This window comes from Trichomonas vaginalis, chromosome IV, assembly GCF_026262505.1.
Source record: "Trichomonas vaginalis G3 chromosome IV, whole genome shotgun sequence".
NCBI lineage: Eukaryota > Parabasalia > Trichomonadida > Trichomonadidae > Trichomonas > Trichomonas vaginalis.
This window is the reverse complement of record NC_067206.1, coordinates 12889983-12909096: the sequence shown is the minus strand read 5'-3', so window position 1 is coordinate 12909096 and position 19114 is coordinate 12889983. Positions and strand designations below refer to the sequence as shown.

Here is a 19114-nt window from a genome sequence, read left to right as displayed (position 1 = left end):
CTTTTTTTTTGTTTGTTTGAATCGAATCAGATATATTTCTCAAAATTTTCAATGAATACTCTCAAAATTAAATATATTAGATCAGAAAATATAATTTTAATAAAATCATAATTATTTCCACTTGATATAAATATATGAACCGAATTTCGGAATAATGATTAAATTTGAACAGTCTGATCGAAAACACGATGGAACAAATAATACTCGGTAATACGAATACATAATAGATAATTCAATCTGTTATCATTCAATATCTCAAAATTTTGACAATCACTCTGAATTAGTTTTTCAAATACACCAATGAATAACTTTGCTATAAAAGCTAACCACTACTGAATTTAGATATTTCTTTTCATAATCCTCTAAAACCTTCAATGTCTGAAAAGTTTTGAAAAAATTGAAATTGTGAGCGCGCCCTTAGAAATAAATTAATGTCATTACTAAATGAATGTTCCTTATTATCTATCCTTCTCACTTCTCCGTAGTAATTCCATTGATATTGCTGCTGACTTCGACTACAATGATAATTGTATACCTTACAGCATTCTTCTTGATCCAGGCAGATATTTTTTCGAAGCTTGGGGTGCTGCCGGCGGCAATTATGGGGGAAATGGAGGGTATACGGCAGGAACAATTGATTTTAGCACGAGAACTCAATTATATGCGATTGTTGGAGGAATGGGTGAAATGCCTGTTAAAGAAGTTCGTAATACAAAGGGCGGGTGCGGTGGAGGAGGAAAAGGAGGAGCTCCAGCTTCCACTAATTACTATTCTGGAGCTGGAGGTGGTGGAGCGACCACTGTTTACTACCAAAATTATTCGACCGACAATAGAATCTTAGTTTCTGGGGGAGGCGGGGCTTTCAAGGCCCTGGGAAGGGCTTTACGTATGGTCATGCATGCGGAGGTACTGCAGGTTATGCAGGTGGACTTACCGCTGGATATGGACACACATATAATTTTTCCTATGGAGGAACTCAGACAATAGGAAATCCAAACGGAATCGGTTCTGACGGAAGAAATGGAGTCAATGGGTCCTGCCAAGCTGAAGGAAATGGAGGAAGCGGAGGTGGCTATAGAGGTGGATTGACATCCCCTGCTACATTTGATAATCCTGGTGGAGGGGGAAGTTCTTATATTTCTGGTAACTCTAGTTGCGTTCAATACGAAAATATAATTTTTAAGAATACAATAATTCTTTCTGGTGAAGACATCATAACTCTCCCAAGCGGAATGACTTCTCCTGGAAATCCAGATAATGGTTATTTACGAATAACATATATATACCCCTCTATTTCATGCATGTCAGAATCTTCAAAACTTCATTTCTTCGAAAGTATGTTCCTTTTGCTTATAGAGTAAGAAAATTACACAAACAATGATTTATCTCATTTCTATTGTAGTTTTCTCTTAATAAATATTCATGTATATGAAATTCAATTTTTGAAATTCTCAGCAAATATGCATTCGAAAAATGGTTTCCTCGAACAGTGATTCTTTGTTATGTATTATGACTATTCTTCAGATGGAATTCGTTTCCAATACATTCCAATCTGCTGTTGGATCAAATAATTATGTTTTTCTGGCTAAATGATCAATTTGATGATATGGTTCAGCAAAAACATCAAGAATATCATAGTTTTACTTGAAAACGCCATTATTATAATACTTTCAAGATGAAAGATTTTATTTCATGGCATTCTTTATTTGAAAACCGTTCATCACTAATTTGACTAATATTTTAAGTAATCTGATGAAGATAAGTCAATAATTTCAGCCAATATTTTTAAAATGTAATTTTTGAGAAATAATGATGCGAAATCATAATCAAAGTCTTTGCTAGGAGATACAAATTTATTAGTTTCATTTGTAAATCATGTCCGGCTTATGATTACAAGTTTGAATAAAATTCGAATTCTTATAAATGATGCATATATGCACTAGTATTTGGATACATGGAGTATTCTCATCTTTTTTACAAAGACAGAAATATACAGTAGCGAACGAATATATAAAGAAATCGGAGATAAAAATTAATACTTTTTATATCGTCACTTTTTTGTAATAATAATACTTATAGACTACAAGGAAAGAAATGACATTATTAAAATAAGTTCGAAATTGTCCGTAATTTGAGAGGAAATTTGACACAAAAAACCCACAATGACATGTGAATGATGCCCTTAAAATTGAGAGCGGATTGAAAAATGCTATGACTTCACATTCTCTTCTAATGGCTGAAGAAGACGTTCAGACACTCGTTATCGATAACGGCTCTGGTATGTGCAAGGCTGGCTTCTCTGGTGATGAAGCCCCACGCTCAGTTTTCCCATCCGTTGTCGGCCGTCCAAAGTACAAACAACAATTAGTTGGTGGCAATGCTAAGGATGTTTTCGTTGGTGATGAAGCTTGCTCCAAGGCTGGTGTCCTCATCCTCAAGTACCCAATTGAACACGGTATCGTCAACAACTGGGATGATATGGAAAAGATCTGGCACCACACATTCTACAACGAACTTCGTGTTGACCCAACAGAGCACCCAGTTCTTCTTACAGAAGCCCCACTCAACCCAAAGGCTAACCGTGAGAAAATGATCTCCCTCATGTTCGACACATTCAACGTCCCATCCTTCTATGTCGGCATCCAGGCCGTTCTTTCTCTCTACTCCTCTGGCCGTACAACAGGTATCGTTTTCGATGCTGGTGATGGTGTTTCCCACACAGTTCCAATTTACGAAGGCTACTCCCTTCCACACGCCATCATGAGACTTAACCTCGCTGGCCGTGATCTCACAGCCTGGATGGTCAAGCTTCTCACAGAGCGTGGCAATGCTTTCAACACAACAGCCGAAAAGGAAATCGTTCGTGACATCAAGGAGAAGCTTTGCTATGTCGCCCTCGACTTCGATGCTGAAATGGAGAAGGCCGCTACAGACTCCTCTATCAACGTCAACTACACACTTCCAGATGGCAACGTCATCACAATCGGCAATGAGCGCTTCCGCTGCCCAGAAATGCTCTTCAAGCCATACTTCGATGGTATGGAATATGATGGTATCGACAAGACACTCTTCGACTCCATCATGAAGTGCGATATCGATGTTCGTAAGGATCTCTACGCTAACATCGTTCTTTCTGGTGGCACAACAATGTTCCAGGGCATCGCCGAACGTCTTGACAAGGAAATCACAGCTCTTGCTCCACCAACAATGAAGGTCAAGATCGTCGCCCCAGAAGAGCGTAAGTACGCCGTTTGGGTCGGTGGCTCCATCCTTGCTTCCCTCGCTACATTCCCACAGATGGTTATCACCAAGGAGGAATACGACGAGGCTGGCCCATCCATCGTCCACCGCAAGTGCTTCTAAAAAGTTTTTTTTCGTTGTCTCCAATTTAATCAAAAAATATTTTTTCATTATTTACTTGATATAGCTATCTTTAAGCTGAACATTCAATATAATACATATGATATATATTGGAATAAAAATCAAACATGCTGCTTTCAAGGTATTTCTGGCGGAGTTTTGTATTATCTAATATTACAAAATGTCTGCTGAAATTGCGTCTATTATGCTTCTTGTTATCTGAAATGTTGGATACTATGATTAATGTCAATCCATTTTTATCAACATTCCAGATATTAATTGAATTGTAAGTGATCACAAAAATTAATCTAAAATGATTTGTAGTACATTTAAACTGTTTACGAAAAACTCAAATCGCTTAAGCGGCGGCTTCACCTTCCTCATCTTCTTCGCCTTCGCCCTGTTCTTCGACGCCGGCTGTTTCGTACATTTCGTACTCCTGGATGAGATCTGTCATGTTGGAGCGAGCTTCATCGAATTCGACTGTTTCGAGGCCTTCGTTGACGTACCAGTGGATGAAAGCACGGCGAGCGTACATCTTCTGGAACTGGGAGTCGACACGAGTGAAGAGTTCACGGAAGGCTGTTGTGTTGCCGATGAATGTAGCAGCCATCTTAAGACCACGTGGTGGGATATCGCAGATAGCGGACTTGACGTTGGATGGGATCCACTCGACGAAGTAGGATGTGTTACGAGCCTGGATGTTAAGCATCTGCTCATCGACTTCCTTAGATGACATACGGCCACGGAAGTGAGCGGAGGCTGTAAGGTAGACACCACGGCGTGGATCGCAAGCAGCCATCATGTTCTTGTTATCGAAGAGCTGGGATGTAAGCTCTGGGACTGTAAGAGCGCGGTACTGCTGGGAGCCACGGGATGTGAGTGGAGCGAAGCCAACGATGAAGAAGTGGAGACGTGGGAATGGAACAAGGTTGACAGCGAGCTTACGAAGGTCGGAGTTGAGCTGACCTGGGAAGCGGAGAGCGCATGTTGTGCCGGACATAACCATGGAAACAAGGTGGTTAAGATCGCCGTATGTTGGTGTTGTGAGCTTGAGTGTACGGAAGCAGATATCGTAAAGAGCTTCGTTATCAATGCAGAAAACTTCATCAGCAGACTCGACGAGCTGGTGGACAGAGAGTGTGCAGTTGTATGGCTCGACGACTGTATCAGAAACCTTTGGAGATGGGACGATGGAGTATGTGGAAAGGATACGATCTGGATACTCTTCACGGAGCTTGTTGAGAAGGAGTGTGCCGAGACCAGCGCCTGTGCCACCACCGAGGGAGTGGACAAGCTGGAAGCCCTGAAGGCAGTCGCAGGATTCAGCTTCCTTACGGATGACATCGAGGATGGATTCGCAAAGTTCTTGGCCTTCTGTGTAGTAGCCCTTAGCCCAGTTGTTACCAGCACCGGACTGGCCAAAGACGAAGTTATCTGGGCGGAAAAGCTGACCGAACTGGCCGGCACGGACAGAGTCCATTGTGCCTGGTTCAAGGTCAACAAGGATAGCACGTGGAACGTACTTGCCGCCTGTGGCTTCGTTGTAGTAAACGTTGATGCGCTCAAGTTGAAGATCTGAGTCACCATGGTAGGAACCTGTTGGATCAATGCCGTGTTCGTCAGAAATGACTTCCCAGAACTTAGCACCGATTTGGTTACCGCACTGTCCAGCTTGGATGTGAACGATTTCACGAACCATGTGTAATTATGAAACTAACGTATTTGGCCGTTATTAAGAAACAAAGGCCTCAATATTTTGTTTGAGATTTGATATGAAAAGTGACTTTATCATCATTTTAATCACGCATATGTCAAAACATATATTATATTTGAAAAAGCATAAAATAATTCAAAACGTATTTTTGACAACAATATCAATCAAATTAGAGTAATTGTTTCATAGTTAAAGGTACAAAACAGAAGATATATAAAAGAATGGCCAGCAGAAATTTGTTGAAATTAGATATAAAAACAGAATTCGAAGAATTATCAGCTTTTAATTGAAAGACAATAAGCTTATTTTCCCAATGAGAACAAAGAAATCAACAACGATACGGAATGGCAGAAAATCATAACTGAGAGACATAAAATTCATTGTGCATCGCGAATACACACAATCTAACAATGAAGGCAGAATAACTAAAGATCTCATTTGGAGAAATATCTGCTGATATCTAGTCAAGACTAATTTAAATGATGGTTGAAGCCAGTTGTCAGAAATTTACTTTTCATACACTTGAGAAAATAGCAAGTTATCATCTTGTTTTTATAATTCAGTAATAAATTGTGAGGGGGTGTGGCTCAGTGGTAGAGTGCGACTTTAGCATAGTTGAGGCCGGGGGTTCGATTCCCCCCATCTCCATTTTTATTTATTTTTTTGCTTTAGGTGATACGATTTCAAGTATTGCTTATAGCTTCAATTGGAGTAAAGATATTAATTATACTCAAACATATATTTGTAGTATAATTTGTAATGTTTTTATTCTTATGATATGGAAGTTCTAAGCTTGTCCAATATATATAAAACGTCGTTGCAAAATTATGGACCTATATAGCCCATGGACTAGTCCATGGTTGCTCCATATGAGAGGTTGATACTGTAGGAATGATATCTAACTACAAAATACTAGATATTTTAAAGAAAACGTTTGATACTTGTTAAAAAGTGTTGAGATGCTATGAATTGGTAATTTCAAGAAGTAATTCCAATTTTAGGCTCCTTAGAGAAGATATTTAAGGATTCATTCACTGATGAAAAAATTTGAAATTATTAATCAGATATCTTTAGGCCAAATTAAGTAAATTTAGATGTGTTGTAGTGTTAAAAATCTAAATAAGGGATTGCGATGATAAAAAAATTTATCTTGATTTCCTTTTAACGCCAGCGGCGGAGTTTGAAGACGTTGCGAACCTTCCAGTCAGCATAGCGTGATGGGCGGAGATGGCGGAAGCCATGGCCGACACCACTGAGACCACGGTGCTTGCGGCCAGCAGCTGTGAGGCCACGAGCTTCACGGCGTGTGTGGACGGAGTCGCAGATCCAGTTGAGCTTAGCATCGTGCTGGATAGCTGGGTGGACTGGGTCGACGAAGATGCACTCGAAGTACTTGAAAGCGCCATCCTGGTTAACCCAGTAAGAGTTAAGGAGGCGAAGGGATGGGAGTTGCTTACCAGCCTTCTGTTCAGCGATAGCCTGAAGGTTAAGGGATGGTGTTAATTTGTAAATATGGTGTGTACGTGGCTTACCATACTGGCGGTTCTTGGAAGCAACACGCCTGCGGGAGCCCTTGCGTACGCGGATACGGTAGACAACCATACCCTGCTTGGCCTTGTAACCCATGCGGCGGGCCTTATCTGGGCGGGATGGATGTGTAAGGCGGACAAGTTCTGGAAGTTGGCGGTATTCCCAGCAGCGAAGACGGAGGATGAAGCGCATAACTTCACTCTGCTTCTTTGTGTAGAGCTCACGGAGATATGTAAAAGCACCCATGAAAAAAGGAAGGGCTAAAACCGCCTGCCCTGTCACTTTTAGAATTTGAGCTTTATTTAATATTTTTCGAAATTAAGGGTGCGCCCGGGAGGATCATGTAAACTTCAGAATTTAGAACCTTAATTTTTAAGCAATAACTTGGTACCTAAATAGGTAGGAAAACTCTAAAAATATCAAAAAATACAACTTGGCTCCATAATAATCCTGTCATGGTGGCTGTTTGTATCCCCTAGTATTTTCCTCTTGAATCTCTTTTTCTGTCGAAATTAAATTCAAATCTCAGAAGTAGAAGTGAATAATCGACTTATTACTGCTATTATACGAATAAATAAATTCATCATATTATTTTTATTTACATAATATCTGTTTGAAGTCCATAATTCTATAAATTTTTCTTCAAAAACATTACAATCTTGATAGTTTTGATACTGTTTAATAGGTTTTTGGCACCTTATTTAGTATTTACTACGTATAGAGTCGATCTGAACTTAATTTTCGGAAATTTAAAATATTTATTATAAGTAAAATCTGATTTGAAATTTATGTTTAACTACTCATATCTTGCATTATCCTGAGTAGCTTTTGTAAAAATTCATCAAAAAAGATTTTAACGTGCTTTAATTTTTTTTAAAATAATGCATATTATTATATAACTAGCATATTTACAAATTTTAGTGCTTTCAAAAATTTAATCCTCCTCCTCTCAAATAAACGTACATCCGGGTGGCCTGTTTTTGCAAAAAATAAAATTTCATTTTTTATGCTTAAAAAGTCAGAATTTTTATTTGCTTCTGGGATATATGATGGCTATATCAGATGCCCATTCTTTTTGATACTCAACATTAAACATAAAACTTAGCCGTTAAGGCTCTTCTGAAAATATTTTTTTTTCCAAAAATTTTCAAAAAAATCAAAAAAATTTAAAAATCCCCGAATCTGCAGGGATTTTAAAAAATTCTTTTTAGTAAAACTTAAGGATATTGTATCAGATATATTGGTATGGGCAAATTCAATTTTAATCCAATATTCATCGAGATATTAAGTTAACGAAGCTTTCAAAATTGAGAGGGTAATCCTCCTCCTCTCAAATAAACGTACATGCGGGTGCACCCTTAAGTAGATTTTTATTATCTGTATAGTTATATGAAATGATTTGTAATGATCAAATCCAAAAATTAATGTAAATTTTGGAATTATTTTAGGTTTATAAAGGGTTCGTAAAGTACTCAATATTGAATACTTTATGGCGTCACATGCCAAAAAATTCAATACCGAGGCGTCATAATTTACAAAGTAATTTACTTGTCAAATTTTTTATGAGAGAGAATCGGAGCCTGAGATGCGCTGGACGAGAGACAATGCTTCTCATGAAAGACTAGAAGGGGGCCCTGACCTTGAGAAAGGACCCCCTTCTAGTCTTTCTGGCGAACTTTGTTTCGCATTGCGAGTGTCTGCTGCTTCTTTTATCTGAAGCAGCAGACACTCGCAATTGTAGGTCGCGGCAAGTGCACCCGTGGTACCAGAATGCACTTGCCACCATATTTTCTAAATTCAAAGATTATGCCGGAAGGAGCGGCAATACTGGCAAAAACCACTCCTTCCGGCACATGAAAGACCAGAAGGGGCACTAGCCAGTATTTCTCAGATGTACAAGAAAAAAAAATTTTTTTTGACACTTTACATGTGACGCGGCCCTTCTCAATTTTTTGCCATTATGACCCAGGTACTCAAATTGAGTAGTTTACACTCAAAATTGAATAGTTTACATGCCACGCCATTGTGACGCCAATTTTTCACTAGCCCAATTCTTTTCCCTTGTGGCGATAATTTTAAGAAAATTTTCAAGCCTATGATATATAAATGCATTGTATACTAAAATTTGAAATGAAAAAAACAATGTTCGAAAGAATTAGTTCATAACAGATTCCAGCTTTTCCAACATCAAAGAACGAAAAAATTATCACGCAAAATCCAGACATCAAAGATATTCCTATTAAAGGAATTGATATGCTATGAGTTGTGCTGAATATTTTGCAAGATATACGTTCAAAAAGATAAACCAAGAATCAAAGAAGAAAAGAAAGCCAAAGATGACTTACCAACACTTTATTGCCGCTCTCAAAACAATTTTTGGTCAGTTTATCATTCACAACAAGAAGAAAACTAACCTCAAAATGAAGAAAAATAAGAAGAGAAGCAACCAGAAGAAGCCAATGAAGATGCAAAAAAATAGTGAGGGAGAAGATCAACATCACAGGGAGCAATCATCTGTTGAACATGTTTCAGATCTTGAAGATGATATATTAAAATATGGATTTATACATAAGAATTGTTATTCGTTTGAAAAATGAAATATTTCATCTTCAATATTATGTTACCGTTTTTTAAATTGATATTTGCACATTGTGAAATAAGAAGTTCAGTAGTTTCTTTACGATATTTTATAACTGCGTTATAAAAAGTGGATTCTCTATATTCAACTTTTTCATTGATACAATTCAAAATCTTCTAAATTATAAGGAGCACAATCATTAAAAATGTAACAAAATCAATGTTGTGTGAAATAATTGCATATATCATGCATACATGATTTGGTGTTTGAGATTTCAAACATTCACTCATGATATCTTTGTTTCTGCCTAAAAATGAAAATTGAAGACATATTCCTGTTATTTTGGAGTTAAATTTCGTTATTAATAACTTGAAACAATCTACTGCTCCATGATAACAACATAATTCAAGTAATGAATATCCATAATATATATAATTCACTTAAAAATATATGCAAAGAATAGTATTATTTTGCACCATGCGAAATAAGAAGTTCAGCTGTTTCTTTATTAATATTACCTAATGCAATATGAAGAGCTGTAATTCCATATTTATCTCTTTCATTGATTTTTGCACCATGTGAAATTAGAAGTTCGGCTATTTCTTTGCTATTTTTATATGCTGCTTGATGAAGAGGTGTTCCTCCAAATTCATCTTTTTCATTGATATCTGCACCAAGTGAAATAAGGAGTTCGGCTGTTTCTTTACTATTATAATATGCTGCATAATGAAGAGGTGTTTTTCCATTATCATCTTTTTCATTGATATCTGCACCATACAAAATAAGAAGTTCTGCAGTTTCTTTACTATTATAACGTGCTGCATAATTAAGAGCAATTTCCCCATTATCATCTTTTTCATTGATATTTATACCATGAAAAATAAGAAGTTCAGCAGTTTCTTTGCTATTACGTTCTGCTGCATAATGAAGAGCTGTTTTTCCATCATCATATTTTTCATTAATATTTGCACCATGAGAGAGAAAATATTCGCAAAGAGATGGGATGTCAAACTCTGCTGAATATAAAAAACCTGTGTTAATATCATTAGTTTGATCAAAATAAACTAAAAGGGATTCAAGATTATTATAACGAGCACAAAAAAATAAATAAATCTCTAAATTGTATTCATTCATTAAAAATGTAACAAAATCAATGTTGTGTGAAATAATTGCATATCTCATGCATTGACCATAGGGTTCTTTATATTTCAAACATTCACTCATGATATCTTTGTTTCCGCCTAAAAATGAAAATTGAAGACATACTCCTGTTATTATGAAGTTGAATTTCGTTATTAAGAACTTGAAACAATCTACTGCTCCATGATAACAACATAATTCAAGTAATGAATATCCATAATAATCTGGATATAAACTGCTTATAAGTCTTTGATTTTTATCAAATCCTTCTCTTTCTATGAAATAGATGAATTTTTCTAGGTCATTATACATAATTGCTTTGTAAATCGTATCTTCTGTATGAATGTCGAGCTTTCCTAAATAATTTTTTTCAAAATCAGTATATTTGTCTAATTTAATTCCATATTCTTTATAAAACAGGAAACTTGATACTATTGGGATATCGCTGACTTCTGTTATATGATAATCATCACAAACGAATTTGGCAAGTGTCAAATATGACTTTGTATAGCGATTGTTATACGGAATGATCATTAAAATATCTTTTATAATGCTTTTAGGATGACGGTTCTTTGAGTCAATCAATTCTGTTTTGATTTGTTTGTAAATTGACTTTAAATCTTCATCATTTTCAGTTTTCAGCTGGTATAACGCATTATATATATCTATGTGGTATTGACAGATGCTTCGTAGCTCATTGTATCTATTTGGATTAACGTCTTGTTCAGACATTAAAAAATTTAAAAGTCATATATCAACATTTTACCATCTAAAATATCTTTAAAATTCATTGTGAGAATAATACTATGTCATACATGTGGAAAACAATCACTGCAAAGAATTGGAATATAAATTTTGAATTTTGATTTAATTCATATATATGGAATAATAAAATAGCAATAAGAAAGTCGAAATCAATAAGATTTTTATCCAAAAACGTAAATTATTAGAAGATTGAAATTTGTAATGTGATATGGACAAGTGTTGTGGCATTAGAGAAATTAAGTAAAGATATTGCATGTTTGTATTATAATTTAAGAAAAGAAAGAAATTATATTATAACAAAAATCAGTCAGTATAGCATTTCAAAGTAGTAATTTATAAGGACAAAGGAATATATGTCTAAAGCTTTCTTGGAGATTTTTGATATATTTATTGGCTTCAAAAGATGAAAGAAAAACATTTGTATTTTTAAGTATTATGAGAAAAACACTGTTTATTTTAACTTAATGATTACATATATAGTCTTTGATTCCAACATGTGCAAACTTAAAACGATAATCTTCGCTCATCCAGATGTATCCTTTCACAAGGAGCGGATGAAACTCATTGATTTCAGAGGGTGCAATAACAGTCTGATTTCCGCAGACTTTAAGTGCAAGTTCCTTTGAAATATTAAGTTTTGATAAATCTTTGCTAACGAACTCAGAAACAGAATCGAGAGCGTCCGCAAGTTTACGGCCATGCTTGAGGTCTTCAAATACTCTCTCGAAGATGCCTCCATGGTATCCAAATCTGGAAGTAATCGCTTTGAGTTCATTGACCGTGAAAATCTTATTGCTTTTAACGAATACCTTTTCTGGCTGGAAAACTTCATCCAGTTCGTAAATTTTGATACTCGAATCAAATAATGAAAATTTTGTTCTAAGGGAAGTATCTCTGAGCTCGCAGATAATGGGGACGTAATCAACATAGTCTTTTCTGAGAGCGAATCTGTTCAGTAATGCATTAAATAGCTCTGGGCAATGAACAATGATATTATCGATAGAATTGAAGAGGCAAGCAACAGGAATATACTGGTTAACTTCCTCAAGGCTATTGAAGAATTCTGACCATCCAATTGTGCCATTATGAAGTAAATCAATTTTCGACGATAAAACGAAATACAATTGAGAATAAACTGAATGAATGCCATATATTACCTCTGATGACTGTGGTGGTAAGTATTTTACTAAAAATCTTCTTTGAGCACCGGTAGGTTGCTTAAGCATTGCTAATCCCGAGAAAACAGCTGTTTTAACTAGGCCGATTATATCATTTGTATTTCTTGCTGTTGAGAAATCGACATTAATAACAAAACTATCACCTCGAAGCAATTCATATTGAACTTCTTCCAAAGCACGTGTTTTTCCTGATTGATAACCACCAGTCAATATAACTACATGGCGGGTAGGAACTGTGCTAATGTACTGATGAAGTGTTTTATTCAACTTGGAATCCCATCCATAAGGAATTCTTCCTGTATGGCGAACGAAAGGCTTCCTAAGCGTGAGAATGAAAATAATGATACTAATAAATAGAATGAGTATACTCCATCCAACAATTTTCCTGAGCCTGGAATTACTTGAATTTCGTGCCATAAAAAAAATTTATTTTTTATATTTTTCCCCCTTTTGTAAAAAAAATCCTTATTACTAAAATTCTGGCTTAAAACTATAGCAATAGACTATACATGATATGAATATGCAGATGACAATGTTTAGATAAAATCTGGTAATACAATCTTGAGTTATTTCTGATTTATTTTAATTATTAAAGAATGTTGTTTCAAATCGACTATTTTGAATAAAAATTAGAGACAAATACCTCTTTTTTCAATAATTTACAAATTTTCATGAGTCGAGGAATTGTTCCTAATTTCGAATATATTGGTTCTCATATCAAAGAATATATTCAAAACAATAATCTCTTTGATATCTTCGATATAGAAGACATCAAAACTATCATGAAACATTCATAATTCACTGCAAGTGACTTTGAAAATCACTACAGAAGTAGATCAGTATTAAATCATAAAACTAATTTTACATCATTATCATGCAAATGAATTTGAAACTTGTTCTTTCCATTGCTAAATAACGACCAATTGGTGAATTCAAGGTATTCTTAAATAAGCTACAATTTCAGCATATTAAATATTAGTGTATCTTGTTATAGCAAATTTCCTATAAATATTTTTAGACGTCAAGATTGAAACACTTTAAACTAGCTCATAATTGTCTAGAATCAACATGGACAATTGAAAGGGTAGCAAGTAGTATATGTTGAAGGGTCGTGTGACTTTTTTTGTAAACGTAAGAATTCATACAATATTGAACGATTTTGTATCATTTTTTTTAACATATGAAGTAAAAATGTATGATTCTTACGGTTTTTATTCTTACGTTTTTGAATAAATCAAGTAGTATATGTTGACGGGTTTTGTGACTTTTTTTGTAAACGTAAGAATTCATACATTTTTGAGCGATTTTGTATCATTTTTTTTTACATATGAAGTAAAAAATGTATGATTTTTACGGTTTTTATTCTTACGTTTTTGAATAAATCAAGATTTAAAAATTTTCAGAATCGTAAGAAATTTTCACTAAACCCATACATAATGAAATAAAAAAAAATAAAAAAAATAAAAAAATAAACTTTAAAAATTCATGTCTTACATTTTTTGAATAATTTATTTTTTTAATTCGTATGAAAATGAGTGTCAAGACTAACGACGTTAAAAAATTGGGATTCACAAACGAGGAAATAAAGGATATATTAGAGGAGGCGAGTTATGAAGTTAATAAATATTATTTAAGAAATTGTCAAAAATTCGCGGAGTTATTAAATGATTTAGATTATGATGGAAAAATGAATAAAGATGATGTTATAAATTTCTTATATCCCACATCTGAAGAAGAAAAACCTAAAGAACCTGATGTTTTCCCTGAATATTATGAAGAACGGATTAAAGATGATGAATATGATGAAATTGAAAGACTGGAAAAAATAAGAGATGAAATAGATGAAAAAATTAAGGAATTAAGAGAAGTTGAAAAATATAATGAGAATGAAGTAGAGGGTTTAATGAATATCCCAGCTTCAGAATCAGAAGTTCAAAAATCTCATGAAGAAAGATATAAAAATTACTTTTTGGAATCTACTAAAAATTTATTAGATGGTGAAATAGATGAAACACTTTCAGAAGAAGGCACAAAATTTATTCATAAACATAAGTTACAATTTATTGACGATGGAGATTATCCATGTATATTACTTTCACCTCCTCTTGATTCTGAAAAATTCAAAAAAGCACTGAAAAATGTAACATATGCAACAAATACGATTAAGAAAGAAGACCATGATATTTACACAAATTATTATTTAAATAAATGTACAGGTGTTGATAAAGTTTTTGATTTGTTAGATAAAATATCAAAAGAAACAATTGGTACATATAAAATTTTATGCGATTGTGGTTTCATTATTGAAGATACTAATAATGTTTCATATGAAAGAACAGCACCGAAGGAAGACGAAGTTGAAAGGTCTATACCATTCGTTATTAAGAATATAAAAGATATGAAAACTTATAAACATTATATTTATTCATTTATTTCAGAAAAAATGGAAGCAACCCATAAAACATCATCTCATCATTTTATAGCTATTCATACATTCCTTTTCAAAGTTGTGAAATTAAATAAGACAGGAATTAGATTTAATGTATCAGGGTACGCATTCTTGAGTAAATTAAAATGTATTCGTCACGTCGCAGATGATAAAAATTTATGTGTTCTTAATTCATTTTATGGACTTTAGCCCTGGACTTTAAAAAAAATAAACTTTATTTTTATTTATTTTTTAATTTTTTATTCTTACATAAATGAACAAAAACGGAACAGCTAAAATGAATGATAATCAAATAAGAGCCGAAGGTAGAAGGTTATTTAAACGCTTCTATAACATTCCTGATGGTGTTAATCCTAAAACTCGTAGAAGTTATTTAAATGAAGCCATAGATGCATATGAAGGATTTGACATTTCATCAGAAAGTGAGAGGTTAGCAAGAATGTTAAACGTTAATATTGATTTTTATTATTGTGACCCTCAACCAGAAGACGTAGACATAAATAAGGTAGACTTTCCATTAGTGGAATCAATAATGATAGATCCAGAATTTGAAACAGTAAATATTTTATTAACACAGAGTCCATGTGGAAAACTTCACGCTGACAGAATTACAGACGTTGAAGCACTCACAGGATATAAAGTTTGCCCCTTTTGCAAAGAAGAAGTATATTCTATCCGTGATGACCCAGAAAGGAAAAACCAAAGAAGATTTTTAAAACATTGTGAGAAATGTAAAGAAAATAATGGAAGATTAATTCAAGACGTTCAATTGCAAAACACACAACAACCATATGCACCACATATCACGAAACAGAAGATATATCAATGGCTATTAGCTCACAATTTGCAGGAATATTATAAACCAACAAGATATTATATTACTTTTGACTTCGAAACATTAGAGACTAAAGAAGAACTTCAACTTTCTGAATGTGCAACTTTGAACGCTTACTTAAAACCATTTATGGTATCATCAACTGTCAAAATAAAGCCGCAAACGGACTCTTTGAGTCCTGAAGGTCTTTCAGACCGAAGCGGCGAGGTCGTAGACCGTGATAAAACATTTACGAGGAATTTTTGCTTAACATCAAGTGATTCTTTTATTTCTGATTGGATTGAGTTTTTATTTTCAACCTGTTCATTAGTTGCTAAATCAAATATTGAACAATATGAAGAATTAATGAAGCCGCAAACGGACCAAACGGCGGGGACTTTGTCCCATACATTAAATGAAAAACAGAAGGAAGCATTTAAAGAACTTCTAGATGAGGAATTCAATAAAGTGAATATCATAGGTTTTAATTCGGGAAAGTTTGATTTAAATTTAATTCTTCGTGATTTAAACACTGCAAAATGGAAAATAAAATCAATGCTGGGTTCTTCTTCTCAATTTAAGCAAATCATTGTAAAGAAAACAAACTGTCCATATGAATTAAGATTTATTGACATCAGAAATTATATAGCGGGTGGAACATTAGACCAATTCACTCAAGATTTCGGAAACAATAAATCACGTGTTAAATCCTTTTTCCCTTATCAATTCATCACATGGGAGAATTACGAAGATGAATTATATAAAGTGGAACCATTCACTCAAGATTCATTTTATTCAGCATTAACTCAAGAAACAATATCCGATTCAGATTATCAAATATATCTCAATGATGCTAAAAATTTTGAGAATAGATTAGAATATTTTATTCATTATTGCAATAAAGACGTTGAAATTATGATTGACCCAATTGATAAAATTATTGAAGAAACATTTGTTTATAAAATTGACATGCTTCATAATCTTTCTTTATCATCGAATGCATCAATGATTCGTTACGCGTTAGCATATAAGAACTTCAATCCTAACGAAACATATCCAGAAGAAGAAAATGTGGAATCAAGTTTTGAATTAACAAAAAAGTATTGGAAATATAAAATTGATTCATATAAGAAACAAGATGAAAAAGCAGAAAGGGATACTAAAAACAATGTTTCAATGGATGACTATCAATACTATCACGATTTAATCCTTTCATCTAAATGCAAAATGTGTGGTAAAGCGTTTACATATGCTAATAAACCAACATTAGATAGAATCGATAATGAAAAACCACATACCAAAGAAAATTGTCAGTTAATGTGTTGTTATTGCAATGTCGTAAAATCAAATAAAGATGAAGATGTTCAACGTTTAAGAATCAATTTAAAAATTATGCATTAAAAAATAATTTACCAATGACTCTAGATTCAGTTGAAGCTTATCACATCCTCCGTAATGGAATTACTGGTGGTTTATCAAATGTTCAACATAGAGTAAATCTTAAAGGAATCACGCACATTAATAAACTTTCATATAATCCAGAAACTAAAACTGTATCAAATGAGGACACTTCCAACATTATGACTCATTTCGTTGGTGTTGACTTTAATTCATTATATCCTTCATCATTTTCATCTAATCCTCATGATTTCATTCAATATACTGACCATAAAATGTATATGCCGGGAAGATTGAATGGTGTTATCATTTGTGATACAGCAACAAAGAAAGCAAAAGCACTGGGAATAATTAAGAAGAAAAATACTTTATTCGTGGCTGAAGTAAAGGGTCACATTGATGAAAAATACATTAATGATTACATAAACTTTTTACCGATAATAAGAAACTTTGATATTATCACAGATGAAAAAACAATTGGCAGTTTTATGTATAATTACATGAAATCAAACAATCTACCAGTTGACCAGAAACAAAGAAAATTAACTCAGTTAGCATCAACACACAACCAATATCAACCATTTTCTTCTTATTATCTTTGGTATCTAATAGACAGATTTCATTTTATCATTGATGACATTCAATCAATTTTAACATTTACTAAAAACACTTGTTTTAATGAATTTGCGAACGAATTTATGAATGAAAGACAAAAGGCTGAATTAGAAGGAAATAAAGGAAAAAGTTTATTTTGCAAGATTTCACTTAATGGATCATATGGTTACGATGCAATGAATACACAAAATTACGCAAAGACTAAAATAATGAATGCACAGAAGGCACGCGTTGCATGTATGTCAAATAAGTTTAAAACATAAGAGAAATAGGTGAAGATACGTATCAAGTGATGCTTAAAGATAGATTTTATAGATGTGATACATGTTTACAAGAGGCATTCTTCACTTTAGATAACGCAAAATACTGGTATTTGGTTTTCATTTATGATTTTATGTATAAATGCATGGATGTTAATCGTTTTCATTTCATTGAAGGTGATACTGATTCATCTTATTGGGCAATCGCTGGCGACCCAAATCTTCCTAACACTCAAGCATTTCAAGCAATTGTAACCGATAAAAAATTTTATGATAAAAACATTTACAAATTCACACCTTTTGATTTCTTCTGTTTTAATGAGAAATTTAAACCTAAATTAAAGAATAAAGCTGAAGAAAAAGCACATGAGAAGAAGTTATTGGGTTTAGCAATTGAGAAACAAGGTGATAACATGGTTGCTTTATGTCCTAAGTGTTATACTTCATTCAACGGTTCAATTGATGGAAGTGATTTTAAAAAGATTGCACAAAAAATGAAAGGAGTTAGTTTACGACAAAATAAACAATTAACACCTAAAAATTATTTGGATATAATAAATGATAAAGTGATATTTGATGGTCAGAATATTAATTTACAACTTAAAAACGGGTCAATGACTCGCTTAACAATCGGTAAGACTGCATTAACAGGAGCACACACTAAGGCTGTATGTTGTGAAAATGGATGTTGTATGCCATTTATTTAATAAAATACCACAGAAGAGACAAAAGGAACCGTTAATAATGGTTTTGTACTATGATTCAAAGAGGTGGGCACCCTTAAAACATTTATTTTATTTTTATATAAATGGATAACACAGATTTAAAAAATTTAATTGATGATTTAGTACTTAATCAAAATTTTCTTAATTATTATGAATTAAAATCATATCTCCAAAAACATGATAACAATATAACGGGTGATGATATGGATTATTATTATCCATATTATGAAAATGAAATTTTGAAATATCATGATAAAATAATTTCTAAAATTAAAGACAAAATTAAAAATAATGAATATTCAAAGGGAAAAACTAAATCACAACTTAAACAATTGAAAGATTTCAAAAATAAAGTATTAACAGAAGAAGATATTGATGAATTATATAAATTATATAAATTATATAATCCTGAGCCGCAAAAACCAAAGGAACAAAAACAAAAGGTGCAAAACGCCCAGGTCCTTCAGACCATAAATGAAGCACAAGCTTTAATTTATGATTCATTAGTTAAACCATATTCAGCCCGACTTTTAAATGAAGATCAACTTTTGGAATTCATCCTTCAACATAAACTCGAAGCGGGAA

The 19114-nt window shown here is 33.4% G+C and overlaps 8 protein-coding genes, 1 non-coding gene and 1 pseudogene across 10 annotated transcripts, besides 2 other annotated features; 6 read left to right on the top strand and 4 right to left on the bottom strand.

Annotated features, from left to right (window-relative positions):
- Window positions 1-443: 443 nt before the first annotated feature.
- On the top strand, window positions 444-1308 carry TVAGG3_0080900 (glycine-rich protein family; the record flags this gene model as incomplete). The annotated part of the gene is made up of 1 exon (XM_001301715.1): window positions 445-987. One exon carries the CDS (start codon window positions 445-447, stop codon window positions 985-987), a length of 543 nt encoding a protein of 180 aa, XP_001301716.1.
- Window positions 1309-2216: 908 nt separating this feature from the next.
- Window positions 2217-3398, top strand: TVAGG3_0080890 (actin; the record flags this gene model as incomplete). Its single annotated transcript, XM_001301716.2, has 1 exon — window positions 2233-3363. One exon carries the CDS (start codon window positions 2233-2235, stop codon window positions 3361-3363), a length of 1131 nt encoding a protein of 376 aa, XP_001301717.1.
- Window positions 3399-3677: 279 nt separating this feature from the next.
- TVAGG3_0080880 (tubulin beta 4 chain) lies at window positions 3678-5072 on the bottom strand (the record flags this gene model as incomplete). Its single annotated transcript, XM_001301717.2, has 1 exon — window positions 3719-5062. The coding sequence occupies one exon, from the start codon at window positions 5060-5062 to the stop codon at window positions 3719-3721; it is 1344 nt and encodes a 447-aa protein (XP_001301718.2).
- Window positions 5073-5653: 581 nt separating this feature from the next.
- Window positions 5654-5725, top strand: TVAGG3_0080870. Its single transcript has one exon. It is a non-coding gene; the product is annotated as a tRNA-Ala (tRNA).
- Window positions 5726-5840: 115 nt separating this feature from the next.
- Window positions 5841-6897, bottom strand: TVAGG3_0080860 (structural constituent of ribosome; the record flags this gene model as incomplete). Its single annotated transcript, XM_001301718.2, has 1 exon — window positions 6239-6853. The coding sequence occupies one exon, from the start codon at window positions 6851-6853 to the stop codon at window positions 6239-6241; it is 615 nt and encodes a 204-aa protein (XP_001301719.1).
- Window positions 6898-6930: 33 nt separating this feature from the next.
- Window positions 6931-7965: a mobile genetic element.
- A 900-nt stretch (window positions 7966-8865) lies between these two features.
- TVAGG3_0080840 (uncharacterized protein) lies at window positions 8866-9204 on the top strand (the record flags this gene model as incomplete). The annotated part of the gene is made up of 1 exon (XM_001301719.1): window positions 8866-9204. The coding sequence occupies one exon, from the start codon at window positions 8866-8868 to the stop codon at window positions 9202-9204; it is 339 nt and encodes a 112-aa protein (XP_001301720.1).
- A 446-nt stretch (window positions 9205-9650) lies between these two features.
- Window positions 9651-11057, bottom strand: TVAGG3_0080830 (ankyrin repeat and SOCS box-containing protein 4 family; the record flags this gene model as incomplete). Its single annotated transcript, XM_001301720.1, has 1 exon — window positions 9651-11057. The coding sequence occupies one exon, from the start codon at window positions 11055-11057 to the stop codon at window positions 9651-9653; it is 1407 nt and encodes a 468-aa protein (XP_001301721.1).
- A 450-nt stretch (window positions 11058-11507) lies between these two features.
- Window positions 11508-12685, bottom strand: TVAGG3_0080820 (uncharacterized protein; the record flags this gene model as incomplete). The annotated part of the gene is made up of 1 exon (XM_001301721.1): window positions 11552-12685. The coding sequence occupies one exon, from the start codon at window positions 12683-12685 to the stop codon at window positions 11552-11554; it is 1134 nt and encodes a 377-aa protein (XP_001301722.1).
- A 1146-nt stretch (window positions 12686-13831) lies between these two features.
- Window positions 13832-19114: part of a mobile genetic element that runs on past the window's edge.
- Window positions 14971-16183, top strand: TVAGG3_0080800 (uncharacterized protein; the record flags this gene model as incomplete). The annotated part of the gene is made up of 1 exon (XM_051222023.1): window positions 14971-16183. A coding segment is annotated over one exon (1213 nt), but the record flags the coding sequence as incomplete, so codon positions are not given.
- On the top strand, window positions 17211-18272 carry TVAGG3_0080790 (annotated as a pseudogene). Its single transcript has one exon. A coding segment is annotated over exon 1 (1062 nt).